This window comes from Odontomachus brunneus, unplaced genomic scaffold (assembly GCF_010583005.1).
Source record: "Odontomachus brunneus isolate Ranch 3 - 2012 unplaced genomic scaffold, Obru_v1 Obru_scaffold_005, whole genome shotgun sequence".
Lineage (NCBI taxonomy): Eukaryota > Metazoa > Arthropoda > Insecta > Hymenoptera > Formicidae > Odontomachus > Odontomachus brunneus.
The window spans coordinates 2,059,313-2,076,114 of record NW_022639455.1 but is presented as its reverse complement, the minus strand read 5'-3'; the positions used below and the strand labels follow the sequence as shown (position 1 = coordinate 2,076,114).

Below are 16,802 nucleotides of genomic sequence, written 5' to 3'. Positions count from 1 at the left end.
TCTGTCAAGTACCGCGATTCTAATCTGACAGGGACGTATTGGGCCCCGCCGACCGCTCGCCGAGGCCCAGCTCGAGGAGGCCGGGTCCCTGATCGGTCGGCCGCTGTACTTCGGTTATATTATTAGTCACCGACGAGCGGCGAATGAATTTCCATACATTGCCGCGATCGCCGAAACGCGATCGATTTCGGCGTTTAACCTCGAGATTCGAGAATGAGCACAAGCTCATAATTTCAAGAGTCAACTCGACGGGAAAATCGACGCGACAACGCGACATAATTCAGCCGAACATCGAAAGGGCAATCTCCGTGATTAAATCACGACTGCGTGCAAATATTAATGTCAACATTGCGTACGAATATTACTATGTATGAGTTATTGAGTGTTGTTTCCGCACGGCAGGAAGAGAGAAATTATATCATGAGTCTCTGTGATTTGCGAGTACATTTCCAGTGTCAGATATATCGTATAGCACCGAGAGAAAAAAGATTAACTGTGTTAGTTCAATATGAAATTCAGTGTAATGAATAACTGCGCGATTTGAATGGATCTACATCTCGTAATTTGAATCACCTGAACGGCTTCGCCTCGATTTTCCCCCAATGGTTATGCGAGGAAATGTACAACATGTTTGTGTAAACTTACTGGCGACGCAACGATGTTTTACCTCAGTCGATTACTTCGATTTGCATTCGTTGAAACTGCATCTGCATCCGATGTGATCATCCACAAATTCCGTTAGCATACCTGAAAGAGATAATTGTCTTAATTAGTCGCTGTGGTAGAGAGAGAGGTAAGATAAAAGTACCAATTCCCGGACACATACCTAATCCTGGACATTCTTATTGTTTTAAATACAAATAATTAAAGTTTCAAAACATAGAAAATGTATGTATATACTCAATACTTGTATCCATATTTTATGTAGCAAGTAAGTTTAAATATTTATATTTTTAAAGATCAAAACAATAAGAATGTCCAGGATTAGATAAGTATATTGCTACTTTTACTTTAAGGTCAGGTGAGAAGTTTCAAACGTATTTTTCTTTCAACTGTGATATAAACGAAGCGTAATAGTTATCTATCACAATATTCTGATTATTCACAAAGATTACGATAAATTGATCGCGCACGCGAATATTATAATTTATTTTGCATGTACTTTAACTTGAAAAGCTCGCAAGTCACTCATCGCGTTTGTGTGCACGTTCACGAAAGTATATTGTAAAAAATCTTGCATACACAGTACGTAAACAAATGTTCCAAAAAGTCCACTTATATTTTGTGTCGAAAATAACTTATACATATATTCATTCGTGTGTTATTTATATTATGTATAGATTAGTACATAATATAAATAACACACGAATAAACATATGAATGAGTTATTTTCGACACAAAATATAAGTGGACTTTTTGGTACATTTGTTTACGTACTGTGTACGCAAGATTTTTTACAGTGTACGGTCGCACAAAGCGCCATATAACCGGTCTGTGTATCCTTACAATATGTTAGCGAATTCTTTTCAAAAAACAGAACAGCTTACTCATATAAAAAACAGAGAGGAAGAGAAAGAGAGAAAAAAACCTTGAGACGTGAAGTAGACTTCTTTGTTAACGCAGAACTGCATTCGTCGAAACAGCGGTTGTGTCTGATGTCATGAGCCTTAAATTCTGCTGGAAGATTTAAATTGAGAGATAATTGTCCTAATTAGTTAAAACAAGAGAGATACATAAAGTTGGAGTTCCCAGTGAGAAATGATACGTCGATCAATGTCGATTTGAACTTTTCGATACCGATTTGACATCGTTTCGACGTCGATTGACGAGTCATTTCTCAATGAGTTGCTTCGTCGGTTCGGATGGATAGAGTAATTTCAAATGCATATCTCTTTTAATTGCGATACGAACGGAGCGTTATCCGCAATATCCTTGATTATTTGTTAAGATCACAATAAACCGGTCGTGTACGCGAAATATCGTAAATTGTCGTATTTAATCCAACTCGAGAAACTCACAAGTAACTAATCGCATTTACGCGCGCATTTACGAAAGTACGGGCGCGCGGAGCGCCATGTGACACATCTTTGTCTGTGTACCTCTTTCAATTGCGATACGAATAAGGCATGATAGTTACCTTCCGCACTTCAGGATGTTCCTGGCTGCTCATAACGATGTTAGCAAGACGAGCGTGTACGTGGAGTATCGAAATTCCTATCGCATGTACTGCAATTCTTCCAAAAATCGTGTGTCTCGTGTCACGATGTGTTCGTCCTCGAGTCTTTCACTCTAATGACGTTACAATCCGCAATATCCGAGATTTCAAATGCGTGTCTCCTTCAATTGCGATACAAACGGGGCGTGACAGTTACCTGTTACAATCCGCAATATTCTTAATTATTTGTAAGATCACGATAAATCGATCTACGCGAAATACTGTAAATTATCGTATTTTAACCCGAATTAAAAAACTCACAAGTAACTAATCGTGGTTACGCGCGCATCTACGAAAATATGAAAGTACGGTCGCGCGAAGCGCCATGTGATACGTTCTTGCCTGTGCACCTCTTTCAATTACAATACGAACGAGGCGCGTTACTTGGTACAATCCACAATATTCTTTATTATTTTCTAAGATCACGATAAACCGATCTACGCGAAATACCGTAAATTGCCGTATTTTAACTTGACTCGAGAAACTCGCAAGTAACTAATCGCGTTTACGCGCGCATTCACGATGATACGAAAGTACGGTCGCGCGGAGCGCCATGTGATACGTTCTTGCCTGTGCACCTCTTTTAATTACGATACGAACGCGGCGCATTATTTGTTACAATCCGCAATATCCTTCATTATTTGCTAAACGATAAACCGATCGTGCACGCGAAATACCGTAAATTGACATACTTTACCCCGACTCAAGAAACTCACAATTAATCGCGTTTATGCATGCATTTACAAAAATACCAATGTACGGTCGCGCGGAGCGCCCATGTGATACGTCCTTGCCTGCGCATCTCTTTCAATTACAGTACGAATAAGGCACGATAATTACCTTTCGCACTTGTGGATACTTCTGGCTGTTCACAACGATGCCAGCAAGACGAGCGTGTACACGAAGTACCGAAATTCCTGTTGCATGTACTGCAATTCTCCCAAAAATCGTACGTCTTCTGTTGTGTTCACCCCCGCGTCTCTTACTCTAATGGCGTCCTCGACATGTATGCAGTGACACTCGGCTGTGTTGATATTTAGAAGATCGCGGAGTATCGAAATTCGTTTCACACGAGCTTCAGTGTTTTCCGGATAGATCGCGCGCCTCGTGTCGCGACATATTCGTCTCACCGCCTACAACGATACTAGCGAGCAACTAGTAGCGAGCAACTCGAGTGTGTACACGAAATTCCAGAATACGTACCGTATCCACTCGAATTCTCTCCATAAAAATCGCAGGCGATATATTCGTATTCGCGTTTCTCACTCTGATGGCGTACTCGGCGTACAGAGTGACACTTGGCCGTGTTGATGTTTGGAAAGTCGCAATCGTGCACGCGGAGTGCCGAAATTCCTCTCACACGAGCTTCAATGTTTTCCACACAGATCGCGCGCCTCGTGTCGTGACGTTTTAGTTGCATTGGCATCACGGCATTGGTGGCGGAGCGACTGTGTGCGCGAAATTCCGAAATAGGTATTGTATCCACTCGAATTCTCCCCGTAAAAATCGCAGGCCTCACATCGCAACGAATTCGTCTCACCATCCACAACGATGCCAGCGAGCCAGTGTTCACGAAATTTCAAATTACGTATCATGTATGACATTTCGTTTCGTCGTTTATCTCTAATGGTACGTGCGTTTGACTATGTTGGTACTTTGCAGATAAACTTTATCCTAAGTGAATTTCGAGATTAGTCTATCACGCGCTTGGATTCTTCCTAGAGGAGTCGCACAATGTTCCCGACGACGACCACGACGATCACGGGCGAGCCGAACGCGCACGCGAAATACCGTAATTTGTCCCGCACGTACTATAACCTGACTTGCACAAATCGCTAACAAGACGTCGTGTTTGCTCACACGTTTACGTCTGTCGATCGCTTGAAACGCCACTTGCGCCCGTTCTTGTTTGTACACTCTTGTAATATATGTCTTATTTCTTTCAGCGTCTGCATGCATAAAAAGGGAAAACGAATATTAAGACGTAAGATATCTTCGTTAATACCGCTGATGCATTCGTCGAGACTGCATTATATTCGCCAGAAGACATAGATATTTATTCCGATTAGTCGTAGCGGTGGAGAAGAGAAAAAAGTAATTTGCACGGTTTGAACTGGACGTGAAGTTTGAAATAAATATCTCCCTCAATATGAATGTTTTACTGATAAAGTTAATTAAAACAGAATTTTTATTATAGATCTAATGGAGCTTGTGGCTACGCAATGAGAGACCGAGAGTTGTCGAGGATGTAGACTTTGTGAATTAGGATGCACTAGAAGATCGGGTAGAGCAAGGTCGATGGTGAGTTCACAAGATATTCTGTAGCCTCATGTTGAACTCTTTGTGATAAAAAATCACTGATATATGATAAAAGTTGTTAAATTACAATCACAATGAATTAATATGTTCCCAGATAGCACAGAGAATTCTAAAAGAGTTCAGTCATATGTGACCACATCTGTGTTCATTTTCAGATGCAAAAAGATTCTTCAGAGTTCAGTTCAGTAAATTCTTTTTGCATCTAAAAATGAACTCAGAAGTAGTGACATACGACTGAATTCTTTTGGAATTCTCTGCTATTTGAGAACGTATTAACTCATTGTGATCGTAATCCAACAATCTTTTTATCCTGACAATCATATGTTAGTGATCTTTGATCACAAAAAGTTCAACATGAGACTACAGAATATCTTGTAAACTTACCTTCGAGTCGATCTTGCTTTGGCGATTCTCCGGATCTTCCGGTGCAGCATACTAATTCACAAAGTCTGCATTCTCGACAATACTCAGTCTCTCATCACGTAGCCGCGAGCTCCATTAGATCAATAATAAAAATTCTGTCAATTAATTTTATCATTAAAATATCCACTTATATTAAGGGAGATATTTGTTTCAAACTTCACATCCCGTTCAAACCGTGCAAGTTACCTTTTTCTCTTCTCCACCGTTATGACTAATTGGAGTAAATATCTCGCAATCTATGTCTTCCGGCAAACTCTCTCTCTCTCTCTCTCTCTCTCTCTCTCTCTCTCTATCTCTCTTTCTTTCTCTCTATTTTATGGTTACAGGCTTTCCAAACATAAGTCCAATCTCCAATTTTCATTTCTTCAATATGTAAGGTTTCAACTGTTATCTCGTGTAATGAATATAATAAGGCTTTGGCAAGTTCCAAAAATCACAAGGTCCGAATTTGTTCGAACACGTTTTATCGTGACGGCGGTTAAACCGGGACTTTTTCTGGCGAATACATTGCAGCCTCGACAAATGCAGCAGCGGTATTAACGAAGATATCTTGCGTCTTAATATTCGTTTTCTCTTTTTCATGTATGCAGATACTGAAAGAAATGAGACAGATATATTACAGGAGTGTACAAACAAGAACGGTCGCAAGTGGCGTTTCAAGCGATCGACAGACGTAAACGTGTGAGCAAACACGACGTCTTGTTAGCGATTTGTGCAAGTCAGGTTATAGTACGTGCGGGGCAAATTACGGTATTTCGCGTGCGCGTTCGGTTCGCCCGTGATCGTCGTGGTCGTCGTCGGGAACATTGTGCGACTCCTCTAGGAAGAATCCAAGCGCGTGATAGACTAATCTCGAAATTCACTTAGGATAAAGTTTATCTGCAAAGTACCAACATAGTCAAACGCATGTACCATTAGAGATAAACGACGAAACGACATGTCATACATGATACGTACTTTGGAATTTCGTGAATACTGTTGCTCGCTGGCATCGTTGTGGATGGTGAGACGAATTCGTTGCGATGTGAGGCTTGCGATTTTTACGAGGAGAATTCGAGTGGATACAATACCTACTTCGGCATTTCGCACACACAGTCGTTCCGCTACTACTGTCGTAATGCCAATGCAACTAATACGTCACGACGCGAGGCGCGCGATCTGTGTAAAAAACATTGAAGCTCATGTGAGACGAATTTCGGCATTCCGCGTGCACGATCGCGACTTTCCAAACCTCAACACGGGCGAGTGTCACTCTGTACGCCGAGTACGCCATTAGAGTGAGAGACGCGAAGACGAACATATCGCCAGCGATTTTTATGGAGAGAATTCGAGTGGATACGGTACGTATTCTAGAATTTCGTGTACACAGGCGCTCTAGTATCGCTGTAGGCGGTGAGACGAAACGTCGCGACGCGAGGCGCGCGATCTATCTGGGAAACACTGAAGCTCGTGTGAAACGAATTTCGATATTCCGCGATCGCGACCTTCTAAATAACACAGTTGACTGTCACTGCATTCGCCGAGGACGCCATTAGAATGAGAGACGCGGGGGTGAACACGTCGTGACACGAGACGTACGATTTTGGGGAGAATTGCAGTACATACAATAGGAATTTCGGTACTCCGTGTACACGCTCGTCGTGCTGACATCCTTGTGAACAGCCAGGAACATCCAGAAGTGCAGAAGGTAACTATCGTGCCTTATTCGTATCGTAATTGAAAGAGGTACACAGGCAAGGACGTATCACATGGCGCTCCGCGCGACCGTACTTTCACATTTTCGTGGATGCGCGCGTAAACGCGATTAGTTACTTGTGAATTTCTCGAGTCGGGTTAAAGTACATGTACGACAATCTACGGGATTTCGTGTGCACGATCGGTTTATCGTGATTTTAGCAAATAATCAAGGATATTGCGGATGGTAATGTTCTGTTCGTATCGCAATTGAAAGAAGTGCACAGGCAAGGACGTATCACATGGCGCTCCGCGCGACCGTACTTTCGTATTATCGTGAATGCGCGCGTAAACGCGATTAGTTACTTGCGAGTTTCTCGAGTCAAGTTAAAATACGGCAATTTACAGTATTTCGCGTACACGATCGGTTTATCGTGATCTTAGCAAATAATCAATAATATTATGGATTATAACAGGTAACGCCCCGTTCGTATCGCAATTGAAAGAGATATACATTTGAAATTTGTCTATCTATCCGAACCGACAAACCAAATCAGTGAGAAATGACTCGTCAATCGATGTCGAAATGATATCAAATCGACATCAATCGACGAATAATTTCTCACTGGAAACTCAATCTTATGTCTCTCTTCTGTTTTAACTAATTAGGACAATTATCTTTCGATCTAGATCTTCCAGCAAGGTTTAAAGCTCTCTTACATCAGACACGACTGCAGTTTCGACGAAAGCAGTTCTGCGTTAACAGAAAAATCTAATTCGCGTTTCAAGGTTTGTTTCTCTCTTTCTCTCTCTCTCTCTCTGTTTTTTATATGAGTAAGCTGCTTTATGTTTTTCGAAAAAAATGCGCAGACATATTGTAGGGATACACAGACTGGTTACATGATGCTTCGTTAACCGTACTTTCGTGAATGTGCATACAAACGCGATGAATGACTTGCGAGCTTTTTACAATATTTCGCGTGCGCGATCGGTTTGTCACGATCTTTGTGAATAGTCAGAATGTTGTGATAGATAACTATTACGCTTCGTTCATATCACAGAAATTGAAAGAGAAATACATTTAAAACTTCTCACCTGACCTTAAAGTAAAAGTAGCAATATACCTAATCCTGGACATTCTTATTGTTTTGATCTTTAAAAATATAAATATTTAAACTTACTTGCATCATAAAATATGCATACAAGTATTGAGTATATACATACATTTTCTATGTTTTGAAAGTTTAATTATTTTTATTCGTATTCAAAACAATAAGCATGTCCAGTATTAGATATTTGTCCGGGAATTGGTACTTTTATCTTACTTCTTTCTCTACCACTGGGACTAATTAAAACAATTCTCTTTTAGATGTGCTAACGGAATTTGTGGATGATCACATCGGATGCAGATGCAGTTTCAATGAATGCAAATCGAAGTAATCGACTGAGTTAAAGCATCGTCACGTCGACAGTAAGTTTACACCGACATGTACATTTTCTCGTATTACCATTGACGGGGAAAAATCTAGGCGAAGCCGTTCAGATGATTTAAATTGTGAGATGTAGATCCATTTAAATCGCGCAGTTGTTCGTTACACTGAATTCTATATTGAACTAACACAATTAATCTTTTTTCACTCGGTGCTATACGGTGTATTTTGACAATTGAAATGTACTCTGTGCTATCTGGGTTCATATGATATCAGTGTGCATTTTTCTCATAAAATTGTCAATCCTGATAACTAATCAGTAAAATTATATTTTTTATTCCAGATCTGTAATGGGATATGTCCAGCCCTAATGACTCGACGTTTGTGTCCAAGGCTGAACTAGAAAATGGGTACTTGTAAGTAACAGAAAAGTAAAAAATGAAAAGGAAAGGTTGGATCTGAGAGATCCTATGTATTCTATTTTGTTCTTTTTAAATTTTTGTAATATCTTCAGCATTTTTTTCTATTAGCTGTTATTTAATCTCAATACTCCTCAATCATGAGAGATTATATAAAGTTTGAGAAATTATAAAAGTACAACAAAAAAAGAAAGAAATTCTTCAAATTCCATCTTTCCAATGACAAAGGTGATAGGTGAAATATTTTAGTTAACAAATGAAAAATCTCATGAAAGTCAGTACGTTTTACAATAGTTTGTATATTTTTTGCATGTTTGTGTCGTCCCCATCAATGATAAACTGCTCGCAATAATAAGGAAATTATTTTCTTAATTGTCCACATATATTACATAAAATTAAAAATATATACAATTATAAATATATACAGGGTGTCTTACACTCTCCTTCGGGCATTCTGTGGGAACGTAGAACAGGTTACGGTGAACATAAAAGTCCTCTACCGTTTTGCGATATTCGCAATAATTATCGAAATATTAATTGTAGAAAATTTGTGGATAATCATACAGAATATGGTAAATGAGTTATAGTAGCGACGACTGCCGTCGTGTACTTATACTTTAGGTCAAATTGAACAAAAAAATCCTCTATCATTTTCCAAATAATCGCATAGATTTTTAATTATAAATTAAAGAAGATTATTGCACGATTTTGCATGATAATGCACTCATTTTCTTTAATTAATAATTAAAAATTTATGTGATTATTTGCAAAATGGTAGAGGACTTTTTTGTTTAATTTGACCTAAAATATAAGTACACGAGGGCAGTCGTCGCTACTATAACTCATTTACCATATTCTGCATGATCATTCACAAATTTTCTACAATTAATATCTCAATAATTATTGCGAATATCGCAAAACAGTATAGGATTTTTATGTTCACCGCAACCTGTTCTACGTTCCCACAAAATTCCCGGAGGAGAGTGTGAGACACCCTGTATACTTCTTTAGACTGTAAAGTTTTAGAATTTATATTAGTGTTTCCGTTTTTATTATTTATGATTGAATACGTAGAATTTCTCAATAGATGTTCATTTAATGCGATTTCTTTATTGTTTTGAGCAGTGTAAGAATGCGCATCAGAGTTGCGCCACTGCATACCACCGCACCAATTAATGTGCGGCATTATCGTGCGGAAATACCGCACGTGAATACCACGTGGAATTGCTACACGTGAATTACACTTAATTTATTCACGTTTATAAATTTCGCAATTATCACGGTCATCAATTTTTAATTTTTCATACACACACCAAGCATAATATTACTTCAGTTGAAATTATTAATACATTCGATATGACGGCTTGTTTATTTCGATAATTAAGTCTGGCGGAACTACATCTTTCGACAATATATTATCATTCGCGCGAAACAAATAAACTACATATTTACACTCTTAGTTTTGTACTCTCAATTCTTACTTTTTCGCTCCTTTCGAATTTTTTAAAAGAAGAGATTATAAAACAAGAAAGTTTATTATTGTATTACATTTTACTCATAGTTATACAAATACACTTTAACACGTTGATCATGGAAATCATCAGTGACTGGTACTATTATATCGTATCTTTGATTTTCAAACTTTAATTGAGTTTTGATCAGTTTAATTGATTTTATCAATAGAAATCAGTGCCGCAGCCAATGCGTGAATGTAGAATTATAATTTCAACTCGGGTAGTTCCGTGAAACCTATATGTATATGTATATATATATTTTTTTTATATTATTTACATTTGTATAATATTTTAGATGTGTCATATTGCTGATACGTCTCCGATATATTTTTCGTATTTTTTCTTATATATTGCAACGTTTCGTAATGTTTTTCTGATATCTTTTATATTCTTCTGTTTCTCATATATATCTTTATTATGCTACAAATGACATCGCACATGATTATTCACACGATTGCGAAATCGCACGATTTAGCAGTCTAATTTCAACGCCGCGCCGCTCGTTAATCATTCGCGGCTTTTAACGACTCTGTTCATTTCGGTCCCTCGATAATGACTCGACGTTTGTGCCCCATTTTAAGGAAACACATTGCCAGCTTAAGACAGTTTCGATGCATTTAACCGTCTAAATATTTAAAAGGACTCATTTTTTTTCTCGTAGAGACGAGGGTATAACGGAAGTCGAGTCGAAACTGACTGTCGTCGATTATTCGTCATGTCAGTCCTTCCACTCTGTCGTAGCTTGTACGTTAATGTTACCTATTACTTACCGGGCGTCCTTTCTGACAGCGGCGCGTTCGATGTTCCTCAGATATCTTCAATTTTCGACCGTCGAGGGTTCCGGGACGACGGAAAATATATTTGACGCGCCGTTATAATCCGTGAAGAATTTCGGTCTCCCCGAACTTCTAGATATCGTCCCAATTATTATCTTGGGCAATCTTTTTTTGTATATAAAACGTTAGCATAGGTTGAGTACGATTGTAACGTTTGTCCACTTTGAACTAACCTACATCGAAAAAGAAAGGTTTGGTCGAATTAGCCAATTTCCCGTGAAATATGAAAATGCCGGCTGAAAACTAGAAAATGCCGGCTGATGTTATCAGGAATATTGTCGATTTGAACACAATTCTGGTGACTTTAATCGGAATTTTCTGGCACGTTCATATTTCACTAGAAATTTCCTTAAATTCAACCAAACTTCTTTTTTCATGTAGCATTCGCGGAAAATACGTCGTGAAAAATCGATCCGTGAAACTTTCTCACTTTGTGCGTTCTTGACGAAAAATCAAATAGTTCAACTTGAGCGAATGATAAAGAGACGCGTAGGGAATCACAGAGTCAGAACGATGTGTTCGTGTGAACAGCGATAGCCGGGGTCAAATGAAGTATGATATGCGTAAACCGACACTACTTGCGATCGGCGTAACACAACGCAAACACGCAACGCGTTTACGGTGCAACGTAGGCGTGGCTCGCTTGATATCAACGATGGCCACCTTTCGACTGTAAATCAATCGATATCTCGCCGGCAGGAGGGGCTTTTCGTAGGGTTCGCGCGATGCCTGAAACGAGCCGGGGGTGGAAGCATGCGCCAAATGCTGAATACGACCCGCCCCGCTACTTTTATGTAGAGAAATCGTCCCGACCATCTTCCTCGGCTCCCTTTACGCCTCGCGATAAAACGGATGGTTGAAAATAGTCACGGTCTCGCTGACATTTCGCGTCGGAAACCATTTGTGTGAAATAAAATATAGAATGTACGAAGGCGTAAAATGTGGGGAATATTATAATGCAGGACGCAAATATACGCAAATATACGAAATAGTCGTTTAGAACATGATTTATGGCGATGATAGAGTTGTTATTTTTAATTACTACATAATGTTTTTCTCACGTCGATATAACCTTCTCACACTGAAAAAAGGATTTGGTTATGGAAGCCAAAATTTGTTTAAAATGGGATCAACGAAATGTCTGATAATTGCAGTCGAGAAATCTTATTAGTGCTATTTTGCTTTGCTTAGTGACTAAGTAAATATATTACTGAGAAAGTAAGATAAAATAGCGGCAATTAAATTTTTTGGTTGCAATTACCAAACTTTTGGTTGATCCCATTTTAACCAAATTTTGATTTCATCAACTAAATCCTTTTTTCAATACAGCCCTAATATCCAGTCGACTATTGATTATAATGCGTGAGAAATTTATTTATGTTGTAGCATCTCTGAAGTCTGACTCGTGGTTGCACTGCAAAGTATAAAAATATGCAAATTTCAAAGAAAATATTTTTGCATCCTAATGATTACTGAAGTTCAGAGAATCCCAATACGTTTATAAAATTTTGAAATAGAGGACTGAGGGTGATAAATTTATGAATAAGGAGAGAAGAGAAAACATAATTTATCTTGAAATCAACAACCATAACTACATCTTCGCGTAGAAAATTAACGGGTGTGTCAGTTACGCGACTGTTTATTCAGATAAATTCCGCAAGGATTATTGGAAGCCCATCGCTTGCAGAATAGAATTAATTCAGGCGTTAATGCGCGACTGCGTTTCTCTCGCTTCGACAGCGGTCTGCTCACGTGTTCTTCATAGTCATCGATCGTGTCACGTCTCGATGTGGGTGACACGTCGCCGCGCGTAATTCATTAATCAGGTTTTCGATCCCGCGCGTATCGCCGTCGACGCCGATCGAAGATTACATTTTATCTGCGCGAATGCGCGGCAGCGGGGGTGGTGAGGGTGGTGGGGGTGCTGACGAAATAAATGCTCGATGTGGCTCGATATATATAATGGGAATATTTAATTCGAATTTAAATAAATCTTACAAGAGTTTATCATCGGTCGTCTCGCGTTGATCGTTTTCGCATACACGCACGCGCGTACTCGCTACGCTGCTCATATATCGTAGGTAAATAAATAACTAAGTTACATTTTTTAAACAGTCTATCGGGACGATGTCGCCGCTAAATGGTAAATTATGTACAACGTTGCTCCGCGCGGATTACATATACAATACACCTATACATAGTTTCATCTTTTTTTTGCTTCTCTCTCTCTCTCTCTTTCTCTTTCTCTTTCTCTCTCTATGTATAATGTTCTATTGCACATCGCAATCACTCCGGTGTTTTCTTTGCCGCGTTATATAATATGTTACATTTTTACAATAAATTAACGAAAAAGCTAAGTTCTTCCCTTTTCTCGCCTTCGTTAACAATCGTGATTCCTTTGCCTGTCACGAGAGAGAGGGGCGATCCTGCCTCGCTGCGTTTTCGCGTAAATAACTTTGCTGAAGAAATTGCAAAAAATGGCACTTGTTAATCTCCCTCGTGATTAAACCGCTATCGCATGTCTTCGTAGGCGCCAAGTCGAGTCATTTCTCAAGTCGGACCGGCTGAAATTCTGGTAGAATTGTTTTCTGTTCACTGATGTATATCGATGTTATTAGCAACTTCTTCTCTCTGGACAATACTATTATTCAATATTCTATCGTATATATTCTATCGCCGCTATTCCAAGCTCACTTTTGTCGATGAAAGTGCTTCTAAATGTGCTCATAAGTCCTAATTAATATTATTAATTACAAGTCACATCTTTGGAGGCGCTCTTTATCGATAAAAGGGAACTATAAGGGCAAATAATTCGGGAAATTTCGTTGGATTAACTTACTCGTATAAAATCCAATTTAACGATATCGAATGTCGCGATTCAGGAACATGCGCGGCATTTCATTTTCCTCTTTCTTCTTTTTCTTTCGTCTTTCTGAGCGATGGCAAGGAACGGCGACCGTAGCTTATTCGCGTGGCCATCTCGGTAACTGACTTTCTTCTCGCGATTATTACGAACGAGGGCGAGCGACTTACGCCGAACGTCGTCCTATCGGAAGCTCTAATTACAAAACAAGGATTCCCCCGGTTGATCCGTTTGCCGTCCGGACGCGTCCAACCAATTGTACTACAGTCGTACGTCTAATGAAATAAATACTCCAGTCTTTGATTGTAAGGAAGGGAAATGACAGATCGCGGACTTTGGGGCTCCCGCTCCGCAAATTTTACCTCTCTCTTATCGCCTTTTATTCGATTCTTCAAGTAAAACGTGTACACTCATTTCGTTTCCTCTTAAATAACACCGCTTTGGTTGGTTATGACTTACTCCGAGAAACCCGCGAGTCAGCGAAAGAGATATTTTCCAATAACGCTGGAGTGTCCAGCGTATCTTTGCGGGAAACGTCCGTTTCGTAGATGACCTACAGTTGAAACAAATCCTGCAATCTTCCTCCAACCGAAATGTGCAAAAGTATACTTCCGCGTTGAATTACCCGACACTTTTAGATTCCATTCTTTCTTGAGTTTTTTTTTTCTCTTTCAATTATCCGGGAAATTATCCGACGCAAGACCTCTCACACGGAGGGTGACTCGATCTCCCTTTTAAAACGGGGCTGAGATGCGAAATTCAGGGCCCGCGAAGTGACCGAGCTAGGTTTCGCGCTCGCACGCACGCACGCGCTTATAATCGTCATTTCGCTTGGAGCTCCGCGGCCTGCTCCTCTTCCTCCTTGGTAAGCGGCACCGTCGAATGATTGTAGAGCCCCTGCGCCATCAGCTGAAGCGCCAGCGGGTTTTTCTGACCGCTGGCCTTCTTGATTTTCGCCCTCTTGTTCTGGAACCAGATCTTGATCTGCGCCTCGTTCAGACCGAGATCCCTCGAGAGCTGCTGCCGCCGTCGCTCCGTCAGGTATCGATTCTCCGCGAACTCTCTCTTGAGCCTCGCGAGTTGCTCGCCGCTGAACGCCGTCCGGGGACGTTTCTCCTCGGGGGTGCCGCCGCCGCGTCCGTCGCCCATTTTCTTCATCCTTCTCGTGCGCGGACCTGGAACACGGGACGGCCCTACCGTTAACTCATATCTGTCAATAGGCCTGCCGAGGGACGTCCAAACGCTACAAATACCGCGCTGGAATAAAGCGTGTAACTCTGTAGAGGTAGATCAATTTTTCCCTCACTGAAGAATCAAATATATCGCGAAGAAAATTATTCGAGAAATACGTAACATCTGTTCGGTAGGTACACGGAGGAAAAAGAGATTTTTTTGCTGCAACTAATCACCGTTTGCATTCGTTGCCGGAACGAAAAATCTGCTCCTGTAGTCGAAATTTTGTTACTGTTGCTGCTATAACGGTTTCATAGCTAAATATGTACTTATTGGTAGCTGTATCTTAACTGAGGGAGAATTCATACCTTGGTAGAAACGCAAAGAACTCATGTTAGTGGTCAAGTAGTAGTCGATAGTTTCTGCCATTTCTATTAAACGTGTTATCAGTACCCAATGAATAAATATTTTTTATTTTTTTGTATCTCCTCTCTCACACACAGAGACAATTTATAGATATTTAATTAGAAATTGCACGAAGAAATGAATAATTGTACATACGTCTATTGAGGTTAGACTACAGATATTATCAAGACGTTTCCTGTTGTCTCGCGAAGCCGACGTTTCGCGTGTTTTCGACGTGACCTTTTCGGCAGAAGTTATCGGCTAACAATCATATCTCGCGTGCGGAGAGTCTCGCTTTTACACAATAGTTGGCGTGTCCCCTCGACCAGGCATTGATTCAGCGAGTTTACACGCCGATAAATCTGAGAAATTAACGAACCACCGGCCCGGCGAGTTTTACGGCAACTTTTATTGTCTGGTTTGTCTCGAGTGTTCTTTCGCTTTCTCTCTCTCTCTTTCTTTCTCTCTCTTTCTCTGCTCGTGTAGGTATTCGTCTACGCCGGTTCTAAGTCCGGTTATGCGCGAGTGTCTTCCTCTTTAACAAGCCGCGTTACTTAGGAGGAGCTGAGGTCGGAAAGTTCGTCGATGGTATAAACGTCCGACTGGGAAGGATCATCCACAGCCGCGGGAGTAAATCCTTCCGTCTCGATTCTACCCGGTTTATCGTGCTGAGGACGCGTTCGCTCGTTCGCGCGGAATCGTCGCGACGGAGTCATGCGCGGCAACCGCTTTACCGTAAATCAGTCGGCATTATTATCGCCACCGCGTTGCGTATCTCACGCGCGTAAACGCGCGCTTCAATCGCCGCGGCGTGCTCGTTTGCGGACACGTTTCTGTTGTCCGCGCTTCGCGATGCCGGTGTATCGTCGCACGCAACATTAATCGACTTGCTCGCAACATCCCGATGACAAGTTAGCGGAGTTAATTGAAGATTGAGACGTATAATCGTCGGTGAACGGAATACACGATGTATGATGTCGCGGATGTATGATGTATGAATTTCAAATTACAGGGAGTAAAATATTCAAGCTTGACAGTAGCCTATATTTTCCGCAGACTCTTAGAAAGTAACTGTGCAAAATTTGGTCCAAAACGTTTTTAATTATATTACTAATTGTGTTATCATATTACGCGTAAGTGTCCGTCACATGACATTTAGTTAAATCTAAATTTTGTTATTCAATTCTTTCGCTACTAATTTTATTTTTTAAAGGTATAATTTTTTCATTTTCACTTTATTAATCCTTATTGTGCACTGTGGAGTCTAATAGATCTCAGAAAAAAAAAATAGAATAAATAAAGTAAATCTATAAAAAAAACAAAATATAATAAAATAAATCTATATATCTTGGAAAAACTGTTTGCTTTTTTTCACAAAAATCCTTTTAAAATTTTGATATTCAAAATAAATACTTTTATTGAAAATCCTGCTATTGTACTAATTTTTTTTTTAAAGAGATATGTCTTGAGAGTAATTTCTTAAAATTTTACCTTAAAATATCAAAAATTGTGTCAGTTATGATTTTTGAAA

At 39.9% G+C, this 16,802-nt stretch overlaps 1 protein-coding gene and 2 long non-coding RNA genes across 6 annotated transcripts in view; 1 reads left to right on the top strand and 2 right to left on the bottom strand.

The window, feature by feature from the left end:
- Nucleotides 1–671: 671 nt before the first annotated feature.
- Nucleotides 672–3,657, bottom strand: LOC116848782. The gene is made up of 5 exons (XR_004379016.1): nt 3,419–3,657; nt 3,056–3,348; nt 2,138–2,372; nt 1,589–1,677; nt 672–747 (listed from the first exon to the last, which is right to left on the bottom strand). It is a non-coding gene; the product is annotated as an uncharacterized LOC116848782 (long non-coding RNA).
- A 2,749-nt stretch (nt 3,658–6,406) lies between these two features.
- Nucleotides 6,407–16,802, top strand: part of LOC116848785 — a 113,925-nt gene continuing 103,529 nt past the window's right edge. Inside the window, exons 1-4 of one of the 2 annotated variants that reach the window (XR_004379018.1) lie at nt 6,407–6,644; nt 7,322–7,420; nt 8,001–8,102; nt 8,405–8,477. This is a non-coding gene — a long non-coding RNA (uncharacterized LOC116848785). Of the gene's footprint in view, nt 6,645–7,321; nt 7,421–8,000; nt 8,103–8,404; nt 8,824–16,802 lie in introns of those variants that run through there. The other variant, XR_004379017.1, reaches the window with a different exon arrangement.
- The window catches only part of LOC116848767 (homeobox protein invected-like), a 97,307-nt gene continuing 93,285 nt past the window's right edge, over nt 12,781–16,802 (bottom strand). For 2 of the 3 annotated variants that reach the window (XM_032825232.1, XM_032825224.1), the window contains one exon: nt 12,781–14,868. In XM_032825232.1, coding sequence (XP_032681123.1) covers nt 14,516–14,868 — 353 coding nt within the window. In that variant the 3' untranslated portion in view covers nt 12,781–14,515. Of the gene's footprint in view, nt 14,887–16,802 lie in introns of all 3 variants that reach the window. The other variant, XM_032825215.1, reaches the window with a different exon arrangement.